Raw genomic sequence first — 17359 nt, forward strand, 5'->3', positions numbered from 1 at the left:
TCCAGAGAAGTAAAAGAATTATTTGTAAGTTTTATGGGTTTACTAGAGAAACTAGAATGGGAGTAACCCTCGAAAAGAGAAAGGCGGTACAAGTAAACAACTTTGTACAAGTAAAGTAGCTTGGAACAAATAAAGTATATTGGAATTTTACTTATGAAACCAAAGGAATTATTATGGCTCCACACTATGTAGGTAGATTAAATTACCAAGAAAAAATAAGCGAAATAGGACTCTTAAAGTAATATATTTCAACAGTCCTTCCCATGCACAATGTGCGATCACAACAACACAAAATGATGATCCAATAACGTCACTGTGATATGACACCCCCACTAAGAACACATCACATTAATTTGAATTTATATAGGAAATATTGTGCACTAAAACCCCCCACCAGACGCACCCCAACGTGGTTGGCAGAGTATAACGTGCATGGAGATCAGTCGTAAACTACTTCATACTTAGTACCCATGAAAAATCAAAGATTTTAGAAGTAAGACACTTATTCTAGTGACACATGAACGTGTTAGGCGTGCATTTTTCTCGAAATATCCGGATCATTTTCCGATCAAAATAAATGGTTAGCTATGTAATGAAAACGGAACACATTCGAATTTTATCTATTTTTAAATAAGAGAATTTTTTCTGCGTGGGGGATGCTTATTATTTCTGTATTTATATCTATCACAAATAATGGTAAGTCCTGTGTAAGCAATTATGTTCATCCTAAATACCAAGGTTTTCATGCGACACCGAAGGCATTTTTAAGACACCAAGAACATTGGTAGATTCCACCAGCTGATATATAAAAGATACGTCGTCATAGACAAATTCAACTACTCGTCCTTCCCTCGTAAGATACATGGGTCATTAAAAATCTAACCTTAGCGCCCAAATAAGCTAACTTAAAAATAAAAATTATATCATTAGTCAAGCACACCAATTATTGCATGATATGCTGTACATAAGCGTGCATGTGCACGACAGTTTGTGGGCATCGGCAAACATTTATTCAAATGCTTGTACGAAATAATATGTGCGATTCTATGGCTGGTACACTAACAACCCCCGCCACACGCCAATTTGGAAGTTTCAAGGGGTATCGTGCGTACATATGTAGATGTTTTGTGACGTTAGGACCGTGATTATTTCGACAAACCTTCATCAACTTGAGAAGAATGATCAGACACATCGCAATTTGCAGTTCGGGGAAACTGAACGCGATCTTCACCCTCAAACGACAGGTCAGGTACCGCCTCGAATTTTATACCAAAACCACCTATACCTAGGTTCTCCAAATAAATTGCGCAACAATATCTACCTTATCATCGGCAGCGAAAAGGTCGATTCGGGAAACAAGCTCAATCGCGACTCCTTCGGACGAAAATGCCGGGCAACCGCTATCAGAGATCGCCAAAACGAGGTTTTTTTCCCCTTCCAGAATTTTAAAATAACCTCTCGGCTGCCACGTCCCTTCCCTTCGGGGCGTAATTAGCCACAAAGGTTTTTGTACGGGCCACACAGCGGCGTGCAATAATTAATGCCTTTGGGAATACCACCAGTCAGATAACGACCGACGAGTAAGTTTATAATGAGGAAAAAAAAGGTAGGGAAAGCAGGAGGCCACAATTTTAGGTAATTCCTTTGGCCAATCATTAAAAGAGATAAAAAAAGACCAAAAGGTTCCAAGATATTGAGCATAAAACACCTTATTCATCCCGCTCGGTCTTCAAGGAACACCTTCGTGGATCATTCACGCGGGATAACGCCCTGTCTGACCGTTCGAAATGAATAATAATATTATATTTCAAGGATATATTCGTAAAGGATTTCTTTTTTTTTAATCCACTATTCCATTTTATTGCAGGAGGGAGTTTAGTGGCTCGCCTGAGTTCATGGCGGTATAACTAAAACCAAGAGGATGGGGAGAGTAGGGAAAAATACTCTCCGTTCACCGTAAATCTCGAGGTCGTAGTTTGGCAAAATGGCGGAGGGAGGGAGGGAAGCTTGGGCGGGGATTGCTCACTGGGGTGGAGGCGGAATAGGCGATTGGGGAGAGAGGAGTTTGAAGATTCCGAGTCCGATGTTTTCCGGCGATGGGGAGTGAAAGGGCAAGAGAAAAAAATACCCGGCAGGGGAATCCGCGAAAACGCTTTGTTTAACGGGGACCGACCACTCATCCGATTCGGGTCGCCTCGGGATGAAGAAAAGAAATGCATATCCCACGCCGCCACTCCATGAGATGGGAGTTTGCGCTTTGGGGAATAAAATCAAGGCGAGGCGAAGGAGTGTGGGGGTGGGAGGGAGGGCAACGATAGGGAGGATATACGAAAAAGAAGGAGAAAGTAAAAGCGTGGGAACAGTGGGTGAGGGGTGCGAGGAGGGATGGAAGACCAGGACGAGGAAACAAAACGTGACGAGGAGACAGGGGAAGCGGAGATGAGTGGAAGCATAGAGGACAGCGTTCTCCATTCACGACGACAAGCGGGGGGAGAGAAATAAAGACAGCGAAAGGGAGGCGACGAGGGTGAGAAATGACGCCTATAAATAGACGCATTTAGGAGAGAAGGGGTGTCTATCAAAGTGTGGAAAGGAAAGTGGGGTAGGACGTGAGAATGAGATTGGGTAAGAATAAGCACGTTCGATATGTACCGACCGCCTAAGTGGGGAAACTGCGGCGAAGAGGGTTATAATGGGTGATAAGGAAAATATGGGTTTCTTAAAAAATTGGAGAAACGCTTTCTAGGTCACGACTGCGGACAAATTTTTGAAAACCCTATAAAAATAAACGTAAAAATCTTTAGAGAATCAAAAATTTATCCTTTTTGAACTGCAAATTTTAACTTTTCATATATATGAATAAAATCGACCACCATAAACGTGGATTAATATTTTCAAAATAATGATGAAAATGACAAACTAAAATAGGTACCACTTGCATTGGTGACCATAATAACCGAAACCATTTATCGAAGAAACGCAGGCATTTAATATTACGATAATATTTTTCTGTATTAACTCGCTGAAGAATTATTTTTTACGTATGTATATTTAGTATTTAATAAATGATATTCTCAAATATTAATTTATTTGACGTAAGGTATATGAAAAAGACGACTTCGTCGTTTACCAGGTGGATCAACGAAGTTTTGCCTTTCTGTGCGATGTTATTTCAAATTTTCATTAAAGTTCATAATATGACTTCAGTTAAACCTACGAAAGACTCATTAGTGACTACCTCCGTACTAGTAAAATATATTATTTGACATGAAGATGGTGGGCGTCTTTATTAATTCCGGTTCAATTTTAACTAGATATTCACCAGGTACGTACATATCTCTGAAGTCATTCTAGATCAAATTCTTACTTTTTTTCGTTTTCTTACATCAAATTGTACAATTTTATTCAAAATGAACAAGTTAAAATCAATAATCAATTCACATATTATCAAAAGAATCTCATTAAATCTTGAGCTTTCCGAATAGTTCAGCGAATACATGGATGTTACCGAGACATTCAGGAGCAGAATGTGATTTTTCTTCGGTCAGACTAATGTATTCTCAAACAGATGCGAGACACACGCGGCATCGCACATTACTGTTACCCCCACCCCTCACTCCAATACTCGGCCTGGGGGGAGATTGGGAGATAGTGGTCACTCGGATGGAAATAAAGGCCATAAAGGAGAGAATGCTGAAAAATATATAACGCAGTGCCACAGTCTTCTAGTTAAAATTACCCTAAAAACATTTTTTTCATATATTTCGTATACTACACGATTCTTCAGCCCGTTATACTTTTCGGATTCCCTAATTTTCTCCGAGTCGCCTCTTCTTTTCTCCCTTAACCTAGATTAGCCAAAATTTTCCCAATACCCCCTCTATTCACATATCCTGTTAAAAAAAGTATTACTCGAAAGTGGAAGAGGCGGCGTGGATCGTCCATCGGAAATGAATCCAAGTCCGCGCAACGGAGGAAGCAAACACCCTGGAAGGCAGTGGTAGAGGCAGGAAATTTGAAGAGGTATCCGCCGACGCCCCCTCCGTGCTTTGAAGTCGAGCAAACAAGAGCTGCAAGCCTCTCACGCAACGGAATGGGATGGGTGGCTGGCGGTGAGAGCTGGAGTTTTCTTTCGCCCAATATTTTTCTCCAAATCTCTCACCCTCCCGCTCTTCCTCTCACTAACGCTCCCACCCTCTCACTCGAGACTATTTCAAACGGTCCCGGAATCCTCCCCCTGGCGACAGCCAAAAGAAACGGGAAGGTGGGGGAGGAGGGGTCGAAGGAAAAGGAAGGGATAGAAAGGCACAGTGGTTTGCCAAAACAAATTCGTGCGAAGCGTGATTCTACATCTCTGCCTCCTCCCCCCGTTCCAATCACTACGCCGGGAAGAGGGTAGCGATAGAGTGTTTGAACACTGGGGTGGGGAAAGAGGAAGGGGGGTGACGGAGAAGGGTCGAGGACGAGATAGGAGTTGTTTTTAAGGGCAGCAGACTTCACGAGTACATGTTAATTCGCCACTGTTATTCACTCGAGGTGGTTAAAATCCGGGGGTACCATTTTGTTGAGAAAAACACAGGAGTTGAGCCGTAACTATTCGCGTAGCAGGTGGAGAAGGAGGTTGAAGGGGTTTCAAAGTCGTGCTGCCTAGCACCACTCGATCATGTCACCGAGAGCGTGTAATTAGGCTTTACCCCTTCACGTTCCCCGGACGGCTTCATCTCCAATTACGCTGAGTCGGATGGATAAGAGGCGGCAAGGAGACTGTGCGCTTTCATCGTCTCTCTACTCCTAGCTATCTAGCTATTAGAATTATTACGGCAAATCGTAATTTAGTATCGTAGTTGTTGAGTGAAAACGATATAATCATATATATGCACATGCATAAACATATATATATATATATATATATATATATATATATATATATATATATATATATATATATATATATATAACGATTGTACGGAAAAACTCATACGAGCGGCACAATAATGGGCTGACACAACATAACACAAATAGAAAAGAATAGACACATATAAAAGAACACTTACACGGTAAATTGTTCGAGCTTTCGGCCCTCTCAGGGGCCTTCTTCAAGAGAGACTCTCTTGAAGAAGGCCCCTTCTTTTCTATTTGTGTTATGTTGTGTCAGCCCATTATATATATATATATATATATATATATATATATATATATATATATATATATATATATATATACATATATACATATATATATATCAAACTTGGATAGCAACAAACAATATAAGAGCACATAAAAAGATCACTTACACGTTATTTCTTGATCATTTCGACGGAATTCTGCTCCGTCTTCATCGATAGAAGTAATAATCTATAATTAATATATGTATGTATGTACATATATATATATATATATATATATATATATATATATATATATATATATATATATATATATATATATGATGAGATGACGACGGTCGCGCCGTCGAAACGTCAAAACTATGTACATATGTGAGGGTCCTTTCTTTGTGTTTCTATGTTTTAAAAATCTATATCTGTGATTTTATATATTTGAGCGTCGCCGAAGAGCATTTCATTTCGAATATATATATATATATATATATATATATATATATATATATATATATATATATATATATATATATATATATATATATATATATTCGAAATGAAATGCTCTTCGGCGACGCACAAAGATATAAAAATGTATATATATATATATATATATATATATATATATATATATATATATATATATAGACACACACACATAAAAATTACCAACATAAGTAAAAGAGAATCTCAGGAGTCCACTCAGTCGACGAGGATGTGACGCAACATTGCGAATGTCTGAAATTGTATTGGGATGACAGTTCAAACTTCGTTCCTTCACCAATCAGAGCAACGAACACTCATTTTTCTTTCCTTCTCATATTGGATCGAATTCCAACCATTCACCTGCGCGACTATCTCCACTATTTTTGCACGCACGTCACTTAAACGTCAAATTCCGAATTCTTTCAACGCCGCGGCGGATTTCGTTCGTGTGGAACACTCACTCGACGAGATTCCGGCGAAAATAATCCCAACTGCAGTAAATTTTCGTCCTGTCTACAGTTCAAACAAGGTTAGTATTCGAATAAATATGAGCAAAAACCAGAGATGAAAGATCTCATGTTTATCCCTACGAATCATTTATCTCTATGTATAATCAGGTACAATTATGTATTTTACTGCTAATCATCGAACTCTGATGATGACTTTACCGCCGAAACGTCAAAACTACGAGGGCGATTCGAAAAGTAAGTTCCTCTATTTTTTTCATGAAAAATCAAATTTATTCTCAACTTTGCGTACATCGTCGGGAATTTTGAGCATTTAGCTATTTTTCTACACAGTCGCCTTGACGATCAATCACTTTTTGCATCCTTGTAAGCAGCTTTTTAATACCGGCGTCGTGCCTTTCTCCCGCCGCGTCGCCAAGCACTAACGACTACTTCTCCGATATAAATTCATCCCCACTTAGTGGAAGTGTACGGTGAGAACTGTATGGACATCAAAAACTGTGGAAGTGCTGCACGGAGTTTTTTGATGGCCGGGAAAACGTCCACGATGAGCAGCGGTCGGGGCTGCCGAATTTGCCCGAATCAACGGTGGCTCCAATTGACCAGATTGTGCGCAATAACCGAAGAATTACCCTTCTTGAGATAAAGGAAGGCCTTAATGAAGAGAGTGGCTACTTCTCCGTGCAGAATATTGTGTCGGAGGTCCCCGGTTACAACAAGGTGTCTCACCAAGGAGTGTGTTTGCATCATGAGAATGCACGTCCACATTTGCCACATCAAACGACCACCCTACTCAATGAATTCGGCTGGGATATCATCGACCACCCTCCTTACAGCCCGGATGTTGCCCCCAGCGACTACCACTTGTTTCCCGCTCTCAAAAAACACCTTGGAGGACAGAAATTCAAGTCAGACGAGGAAGTGCAAGAAGCAGTCGTCAGTTGGATTCGTGACGCGGTGGGGGAAAGGTACGACGCCGGTATTAAAAATCTGCTTACAAGGATGGAAGAAGTGATTGATCGTCAAGGTGACTATGTAGAAAAATAGCTAAATGCTCAGCCTCTCCTAAAAAGTACACAAAGTTGAAAATAAATTTGATTTTTCATGAAAAAATAGGAGACCTTACCTTTCGAATCGCCCTCGTACATATGTTTATGTGATAGTGACACATTCATGCCCTACATATTTCAATGGAATTTCTCTCCATTTTTGGGTCTTTGTTACATGCATTGATATTGTTGACAACAATTTTGCTGGTGATCCGGTGGCTTCAGATCGAAGGCATTAGATTAAAGTTTGGGTTTTCTTTATCTAGAATACTCTGCGAACTTGTTTCTTTCTGATTGACTCGTTCTCCAAGGATTCTCTTCCAATTACTATGGAGAGGGTATCTGTCTTCTCTTTCATATTTTTGGGCATTATTGTGACTTTGATCGCATTCTCTATCAGTATCCTGAAGATGCTGGCTAGAATACCAGCCAAACTGTTGCCAACAATTTCAATGCACATGATAAAGACCCAAACAATAGAGAGGAATCCTACTGATCAATGCCATGTAAATGTAAGAACCAATATATGTATTTTTACAATAATGTAAGACTTTCACACAAATGACCATCTCTCATACTGTGCACATAACCTATATTCGTTGGAAAATAATAAGCAAGAGGCAGAATGCTTTTTATTATTTGTCATAGCTTTCCTATTTTTATGGATTTTTAAATGTATATATCACACCTGAAAATCAATGCAATAGTTTTTAATTTGCCGATTTGAGTATTTCTCAGGGGGAAAGAGCAATGACGAGAAACATCTTCCTCATAACACTGGCCAAAAGTCTCCAAACTTCTAAATTAAGTTTGTGGTTTCCCTACTTCTGGGCTACCTCTTATAGATGAGCATTTTGTAATGAGGCAAGGCACCATTCTTTAGTTTTCAATTCTTACAGGAGAGTATAAGTGCACATGATTTGATCATGACCAAGTTATGCAATTGAATTTGCTAATTATTAGTTTCCTCTCCCATAATTTATTAACTAAAACATAAATATGAGCTGTACTATGATTCACACTACAAAATTATGCAAAACCTTACTATAATTTGTTTATGGTGTCTTGTTTTCCTACTCTTCACCACTAGGAATATTCAGAAAGACAGGGATTTACTTTTTGTGCCCAAGTAAATAATTTATTCTTATGAATTTTCTCTCGTGTTCATGCAGAAGGCATTTTCACCAAAAAGAGATCCTTGCACATTTTCTAACAGTTATGATTGAGAGTCAGGGTATTGACCTTAGAAGGTAAATTTATTGTCCAGTTCAATTTAAATTTTCAGAATTCTCTTAGCCTCTTCCATGCTTCAACATGTTCAATTTTCACCAGGAGGTGTAGATTTCACAGAATGATACAATTCATGTAAGTCTGACATTAAACATATTGTTCTCTTTACGTAATATTAAGATTTGAAGGTTCAAATTTTACTGTTCTGAGATTCTGAGGGCACTGGAGAAACTCACAGGTAGACTTGAACGTACCCATGGACTAGAACTTAATACAAATGGGTAACATACGGCCCTAATTAGGAATATAATAACCAACCCAAAGGTTAAGAACAGGTAGGAAGGTTGTAGAAGGTCAATGATTGATAGATGAGGAAATACAACGAGTTGTATGAGGTAGGATGAAGGGGTTACAAAGGGAAATGTGACTCAGGGGATTGAGACCATGCAGTAGCTAGTGTACTGGTTTCCCACCTCTAGGGTCCGAATTCAAATCCTAGTGGTAGCAGAATTTTTTTGGAGATATTCCAATCCTTAATTATGAGTCACATGGACAGCACTTCAAGTAGGGTATGTCACCCATTGGAAGGGCTGTTAAAATGTGGGGCTTGGTACCTTTTCTTAAAGGTAGGCTTATGCCAACATTGGGTTTCTCTCAACCCTAGCCCCTTTACTTGACCATCCTACCCTTACCAAGTTACCCACCTATACCTAATGGCACAAATGAGCTCAGCTGTTGGTTGCCTCCCCAATTTACTACCACAACTTATGATGGTAACTCACAAGGATCACTCACTTGCTGGAGAATCTGTTCATAATGGGTGCCTGTAGAACCAGTTGGATGGGGTAACGCCAACACAAAGGTCTACCCTCAATTCAAATCAAAGGCTAGTATGGCAAGACTCAACTTCAAAAGCCATAATTATTTGGTCTTTGGGACTATCCTCTTACCTTATGACACCAAAAAGTTGGTTTGGGATATGATAGTTCATGGCTGAAGCCATATGCTATAGCTGTGAATGTCTTCTTGGTCAATAACATTGGTGCTCCACCCCCCCAAGCCGTTACATTACTACGTGTGTTTTCAAAGATTTGGTACGCAACCTCAAATTTCAAGATGCTCGTCTCTTATTTTATGACACTCATTTTTCCACAAAAACTCTGCTCAAAAGTATACTCAAATAACTTTGAATTTTTAACTATGAATCGGAAGAAATTGAAGAAAAATCCATTGAATAATAAATAAAGAGACCTAGATATGATTTCAAGACTAAGCAACATTTGGATATCACAAGTAAAATGAGAATGCTAAAAACCATGCATGGATACTCACAGCTCTTGAGTCCTTTTTCAACAGATTCGCTGTCCAGAGCATGATAGTACTCGTACACAGATCTCCCAATCAAATCTTCAGGGTTGTATCCAAGAAATTCACCAATTCTGTAATAAAAATAAATGTAAATCAATTCACATGGAAGATTTAACTGTGATTTTAGTAGTAATTCATATGTAAAGGTCTACAGTTTAATTCCTAGAAGTATTATTAAATTCAAATATTGTTTCACACACTAATAAGGTATTTCACGGCAGTGACTCCATGTGAGTTAGACGTTACCATGGTCAGACAACCAAACTGAATGAATATTGTGCTATAGAGGGTAAGGTAAATAAGACAGGGTTTCTCTTGGCCCTTGTTCCTCTTTTCCAAGCTTTTTCCTGAACAAGTGATCAACCTTATTGGTGCTCCCGAACTTCTTACATGTCACCTTACACTTGAAATTTCTGACCTTTTCAAAATAGATCAATTCAAATTTCCATTTGCATTATAATCATAAAAAGCATATTTTATTGCTGTAAGGAGAGCCTGAATGTCAAGGGTGCTGGATTTTCTTCATGGGCATAGACTATAAGCATTTCTAATAAAGAACTAAGCGGCCATTTAAATAGAAGAAAAACTATATTTGTTCATGTATGGGTATTAAGTAGCATGTCATTTCAATGCACTGTTATATATGCAACTTAACCTGTTCGACATTTCATATCATCCACGTTCAATGTCTACAGATTTATTTTAAATAAACGTTTAGCCATCAGTGACAAATAATGTAAATATTCAAACAAATCGTTTTTAAAATGCATCCAACAGTTTAGTAAAATGACATTGATTTATTTTATCAACCAATTTTCCTGATGCTGAATTTGTGAACCTGAGAAGCATAGAAGATAAATTAAGCATGAACTCTGTCTCTTAAAGCAAGAAATAATGAGCTCTACGGCCTCTCAATAAAGAAGAAAGGGGAAGAAAACTCCAATGGCCGTAAGGATTAGTTGCCAATCTCTCGTCAGACCAAATGTTGTGTTGGTGTGACGGGAATCACGTCAGGGACCAACCACAACCTCTCGACCAGAATACCCTCTGTGGTGGTTTACGGGAGATTAATCCGCGTCAGGGACCAACACACAGCCACACGCACACTATCCTGCCTGAAATCCTTCACGAGGCTGTGAGACCCTGTTAAAGAATTTCAGATGGAGATGGAATCCTTCACGAGGCTGTAGAGTAGACCCCGTTAAAGATTCCAGGATATTCTCAAGCACACACTCTGTGGCGGTTTACGGGAGATTAATCCGCGTCAGGGACCAACACACAGCCACACGCACACTATCCTGTCTGAAATCCTTCACGAGGCTGTGAGACCCTGTTAAAGAATTTCAGATGGAGATGGAATCCTTCACGAGGCTGTAGAGTAGACCCCGTTAAAGATTCCAGGATATTCTCAAGCACACACTCTGTGGATGGCACAGACCAAACACACACACAAGCACTCGAGAAACGCACACACACTCAAAAGGGCCCAACTTCTGGGAGAATCTGGACACAGGTAAAAAGCAACTAGGAAGTGCGTCGAACACGCGTGTTTCGGCCACAAAGTGGCCCTCTTCAGCGAACCGAAGGGCAAACACCTCCAACACAAGGTTGAAAGTAAACAACCGTAGACAAACGTCATATTTATATAGAGACTGTGGGAGTTGGGGGGACCAATCGAAATAGGTGGAAGATGGAAAGGGGAGGGGTACTTTAAACGTATTGGTGAAGAGGAAGGAGGGGGGGGGGGAGGAGGAAAAACAGATACCAAGGGACTGAGTGGAACGGGAAGGAGTAATTATTGAAGGAGAAGGGGGGGGAAGAGGGGGGGGGTTGGGTAAAAGTGAAAGGTATCCGAGTAACGGATTATGAAGGGGAATTGGGGGGGGGGGTTTAAACATATTTCCGTTGGACCATAGTCCAACGGAAATATGTTTCAAAACTAGAGAAGTCATTTCAAAAGGGAATAAAGTGGGGAGAATGGAATCGGCCCTTTATCGTTGTTGACAACCACATTTCTAAATTTGTGTATGAAAATGCTTTCGTATGCGTCTAAAAGGTGGTTGGGGGTCTGTTTGATCAACTTCAATTCCTTTTCTGATGTTTTATGGTCTTCCTTGAGTAAGTGTAGGGCAATGCTCGATTTATCTGATCTGTTGTATCTGTAATGGGCCATATGTTCTTTGAATCTAGTTTTAATATTCCTCCGCGTCTGGCCGATGTAAGTTGAATCGCAGGAGGAGCAGTTTATTTTGTAAATGCCGGACTTGTTTGAGGCGTCGATTTTGTCCTTAGTGTTGCCTAATAGATGTTTTAGTTTGTTGGTGCTGCTAAATGATATATTAGTGTCAACGGTTTTAAAAATCTTTCCTAGCCCTTTTGTTAAATGTGGGTGGAACGGCAGTTTGATATACCGCGGGGTTTTATGTTGTGTGAGGGTGGTCGTGTTTTGAACTAGTTTTTTATGTTTGTGCTTTTTCACTAGATTGTCAATTATTGACTCTTTGAAGCCATTTTTAAAAGCTATAAGTTTGATGTTTTTTAATTCTTTGTAATAGTTGTTTCTATTTAATGGAATATTTACTAGTCTGTGTACAAGGGCATGGAAGGTGCCCAGTTTGTGACTGTTGTGTGTGAAGGAATCATGATGTATGTAATTGTTGGTGTGTGTTGGTTTGCGATACACGTCGTATGATATTTTAGTATTTCTTGTTAATAGTAGATCAAGGAATGGAAGTTGGTTATTCTTTTCTAATTCGTATGTGAATTTAACCGAGGGGAATAAACTGTTTAAGTCGTTAATAAACTGATCTATGTTATATGTAGTTGTGTCAAAAATAGCAAAGATATCGTCCACATATCTAACAAAACCCACAACACACCAACACAACATTTGGTCTGACGAGAGATTGGCAACTAATCCTTACGGCCATTGGAGTTTTCTTCCCCTTTCTTCTCTGTCTCTTAAAGAAAAAAAACATTATCATAACAGATTACATGTATTAATCCAAGAATTGGTTTGTTGAAGCTCTATCAGCTGCTATATTACCTATCAATATTTTCCTTTCAAGAGCTGCTTCTGATAACATCTTTCCCTGCCTATATTATTTCCCTTTTTCTCATTATTTCAAATTATAAACTTTGCGAAACACTTATGATTATATGTTGTCCGGTTAAACCTAATTGGGAAATCATATCTTTTTTGCTGGTTTACTAATAAATAAAGTGTGGGCAACTGATTCTTAGCTTTGAATATTAAAAAAGGACCAGAGACTGTAACTATCAAACATTTGTAATGTTTTGGTAAAATGCTAGCAAATGAAATTGTTTACAGTGGAAATTTAGCATAAAACTTGGAACACTAATTAGCCAAATTAGCAAGGCTTGTGACTGAGCAGGTCAAAATAACAAACAGAAAACACTCATAATATTTCTGTTGCAATTCAGAATGATAAAAAATTTTTACTTTTCTACAAGCTCATTCATTATTGTCCTAGAGGTGATGTTTTTGTTCTTAACCTTTTAACATTGACATCATGAAGTTCGCTTTCTATCAGAAAAGAACGTGCTGCGATACAAAAATTGATAACATTTAACACAAACCTTAACGGAAATAATACTTTAACGAAAAGCAAATTATTCATTGAATGGATTTATAAAAGTAAATTCTCAATTTGATTCTATCCCACACAACTTCAGCTCAAAAAAATTCATCATACATTCCTGTAAAAGAAAATAACCAGTGAAACTTATTTTTTGCTAGATAATTAACCATACATGAATACAGTGACACTAAAGTTTTAAACATGAAATACCATTATGTATTAATGACATGGGTTAGTTACAGGAATTCCTAATTTGAATTAAAATATATCTGCAAAGCAAGATCTTCCAGTAAATCATTAAATTTTATCTGTTGATCTAAATTCACAGAAGGCCTAAATATCTTTTGGCTGGCGGGAAGAAAAAAAACGTGTCATGAGGTAAAGTTTAAGAGGTTGAGTTTTTAGTAAGAGGGATGATTTATCAAAAATGACTAGATGCTGATGTCTAAAGATATTTCAGAAAAATATATCACATCATACAACCATGAAAGCATCAATTCTTGATTGAAACAAAAAACTTATGGTAAAATTGAGATATTTATACAAAAACAAGGAAAAGGGCAATGACATGTTTATGTTTAAAAATTTTAAAGCATACATGAGACTTTTCTCTGAAATTCTAATTGAAATATCAAGAGCTGCTGTCACAAGTTGCTGTATGAAACAATGCACTGAGCATTACAAAACCGATCAAATAGCAATTGAACTTTGCACATGTGGAATGAGTTTAGTATTCAGACCAAAAATTTAACACAGTAAGATAGAACCTCCCTTTGAAATAAAGCTCAACATTTGCATCCTCTCTGTATTCTTCAAATTTCTTAACTAAGTACATTCCCTGTCTCATAGGGAGTCCTTCAGTTACTATACATACAGCAGCAAATATGAAACAGAACCTATATGTACCACGTGAATTTCTATGATTTTCTTCACGTGGAGACGTTTTCAGCATGAATATGTAATATGTTATTGAATTTTGTGAAAATGAGATAAGTGAATAAAACATCATGATCCATTCTTTTAAATCCATGCAGAGGATTATCATTAATGGATATTAAAAAAAGATCATAAGCATGATAAACAAAATAAAAAATTCAACAATACTATGGAGAAGATGACATTGACATGACAATACATGGATATATGACAATAATGATCAATCAAATAGACAATGACACCGCTAAATTTCCCTTTTCAAAGATGCAATTTTCTGCTTCAAAGGAAGACTCTCCATGAAAATGATGTAAAATGGATTTCAAATATATAACAAAATTTAATTAAAACATTCTTTTTAACAATGAAACCATGAGAATCCCAGCTTCCAGTTCTAATAAAGATTCTTAATGCTGACCTGATTATTTTATGATGCTAATGGAGTACAAGAGCATCAGAAAACTTCTGTAGAAAACCAAACACTTGACACTGCTGTTAAAAATTTACATATAATCTATAAAAAAAGAAAGTGCACAATTCATTGATACATAAATTGATTCAAGAAAGAAGTAAGAATAAGAGGATAATGAGACATGTTTGCCCTATATCCTCTCCCTTATTAAACTTGTTCATTGAAGATAAAAATCACAAACTCAGAAAAATACTAAAACCATAACCTAAAACCAAAAAAGCTTTTTAATTGAAGAAAATAAAGATGAAGCAAAAACAATGGGGGTGGAAAACAGAAAAGAAAATATAAAAACTGATATCAAACTGAAAAATACCATCTTAGAATTGTTTGAAAATGTCTACCAACAAGGGAGCATCATTGATAAAGAAAACGAATATCAAACAGAGATAAAGAAAATAATAGCCTGGGAAAAAATAGCATTCTAAAACCAAAAGAATTTATATATAAATAATCTCATAAGCATGGAGGCCACAAAAATACTTCCCAAAACATTTGCTTGGAGCACATTCTATACAAATGTGAGACATGGACAATTAGGATAGCAGAAATGCATTGCAAATATTCCAGAGGAGCCTACTGAGGACATGTAGGGTAGATGAAATAGCAATAAGCAAGTTCTAGAATAAGTGAAAAAAGTAAACCACTTTTGAAAATAGAGGACAAAGAAAGGAAAAACTGATTGGAGATGTAACATATAATCAATTGGACATAACGCATGGAAGAAACAAAGATAACATCTAAGAGCTGTACTATTTGAGAAAATGTAGAGGGAATGGATTTCCCAACATAAAGAAGGCAGCTTGAAAATGGCAGTGATGAAGAGATAGATGCCACTATCTTGGCAAGGTATTACTTTAAGTGACTGATGAAATTATGGGTCTAAAATTAAAAATACAAATGGAATTGTGTGTTAACAAAGACCTGACAAAGTGGAGAGCTAATGAAGTGAAGTTTAACATAGCATAAATAAATGTATTGTATTTGTCACAATCATTCCTTGAGGAAAAGCAAATAAGAGAGTCGAGAAATTCAAAGGATAAGTCATTTAAATATCAATCCCATGTAAATGAAATAATGTTTCAAGAGTCCAAGTGCCTAAGAATTGTCTGCAGTATGAAATTAATGATTCTACATGGTACATCCAAAATATCATATTAATGACTTAAGGCAATCAAAACATCATCGCATTTTTACAATTACCTGACCAACTATTAAAGACAAACTTTTTGGTGATACCATGAAATTCTTATTTAAGTACTGAATTCAATGAATGAACGAATGGAGAAAAAAATTCACACAAACTATTAGAGACACACATGTTTACATACCTATTTTGTAAAATATCTATTCAAACTTGGGAAAGATAAACAAACATATAAAACAAAGCCCAGATACACAAATAAGTTCATGGTTAAAATTATGCGTATGAAAATTTCACTACGAATGATACTCGGCAAAATATTGTTAATCATTTATTCAGAAATTGTTTTAATATTCCATCTCTTAATGGAATCCACACCATATTTATTACCTTTGAGATCAAACTGGTATTTAAAACCATCAGTTCATAACAAATACCTTCATGAAAATACAGGAGAAAATAGAAAGAGACGTTTCAGGCGTGATATGGTGGAATATCATGATTAATTAAAAATAGCAATTTTCCACAAAAATAAAATTTAATGCGACCGGTTTCAATGTTACTACATCATCATCAGGTGATAGTTAAACCTCAGAGTCCAGTATATATATGATTAAAGGCAAGTAAGGGGAGGGTGGAGGAAAAGAGGGGAAGAGGGGGGAAGGTGGAAGGCAGAATGGGTGACTATGTGAGTGGGGTGGGGGGAAGAGGGTTGGGGAAGACAAGGTGCAAAGACCCTAGGAGTCCGGAGAGCGCGTCGTGGCCGAATGGAGGGGGGACACCCCCCCCTCCATTCGGCCACGACGCGCTCTCCGGACTCCTAGGGTCTTTGCACCTTGTCTTCCCCAACCCTCTTCCCCCCACCCCACTCACATAGTCACCCATTCTGCCTTCCACCTTCCCCCCTCTTCCCCTCTTTTCCTCCACCCTCCCCTTACTTGCCTTTAATCATATATATACTGGACTCTGAGGTTTAACTATCACCTGATGATGATGTAGTAACATTGAAACCGGTCGCATTAAATTTTATTTTTGTGGAAAATTGCTATTTTTAATTAATTAAGGAGAAAATAGGACAATTATAAGAATAAAATGTGCTGCCAACCTTATCTTACATCATTATTTTCTAAGGCTTCAATCATTTCCCAGGTTCATGATTTGGTCACATCCACCCTTGCTATTTTATCAATTATTAGTTTTATTTATTCAAGCCTCCAGCTATTTTATGTTCATTCTTGAAATGAATGGAATCATTTTTTATTGTTACGGCTAATACTGAACACCATGTGGTGAGAAGCTTCCATGCAAGATAGAACAAAGCATTGGATGAAAAGGCTAGGGATAGAATAAAATTTAATTCCAAATGCATCTGTTAGGTGTTGGAAAATACATTAGCCAGATTAAAGAAAAATTACATTCTTTTCCTGAATTTCTTTGCAGTGTCCATGTCTTCGCAGAATTATTGAGAAAGCTCAAATATTCTGTAAGATT

At 37.6% G+C, this 17359-nt stretch overlaps 1 protein-coding gene across 2 annotated transcripts in view; it reads right to left on the bottom strand.

The window, feature by feature from the left end:
* Nucleotides 1-17359, bottom strand: part of LOC139698975 (protein similar-like) — a 581257-nt gene that overhangs the window by 280658 nt on the left and 283240 nt on the right. For both annotated transcript variants that reach the window (XM_071597969.1, XM_071597968.1), the window contains exon 6: nt 9685-9791. In XM_071597969.1, coding sequence (XP_071454070.1) covers nt 9685-9791 — 107 coding nt within the window. The remainder of the gene's footprint in view (nt 1-9684; nt 9792-17359) is intronic.

The sequence above is a fragment of the Hetaerina americana genome, unplaced genomic scaffold, assembly GCF_022747635.1.
Source record: "Hetaerina americana unplaced genomic scaffold, ioHetAmer1.1.p SCAF_9, whole genome shotgun sequence".
Taxonomy (NCBI): domain Eukaryota; kingdom Metazoa; phylum Arthropoda; class Insecta; order Odonata; family Calopterygidae; genus Hetaerina; species Hetaerina americana.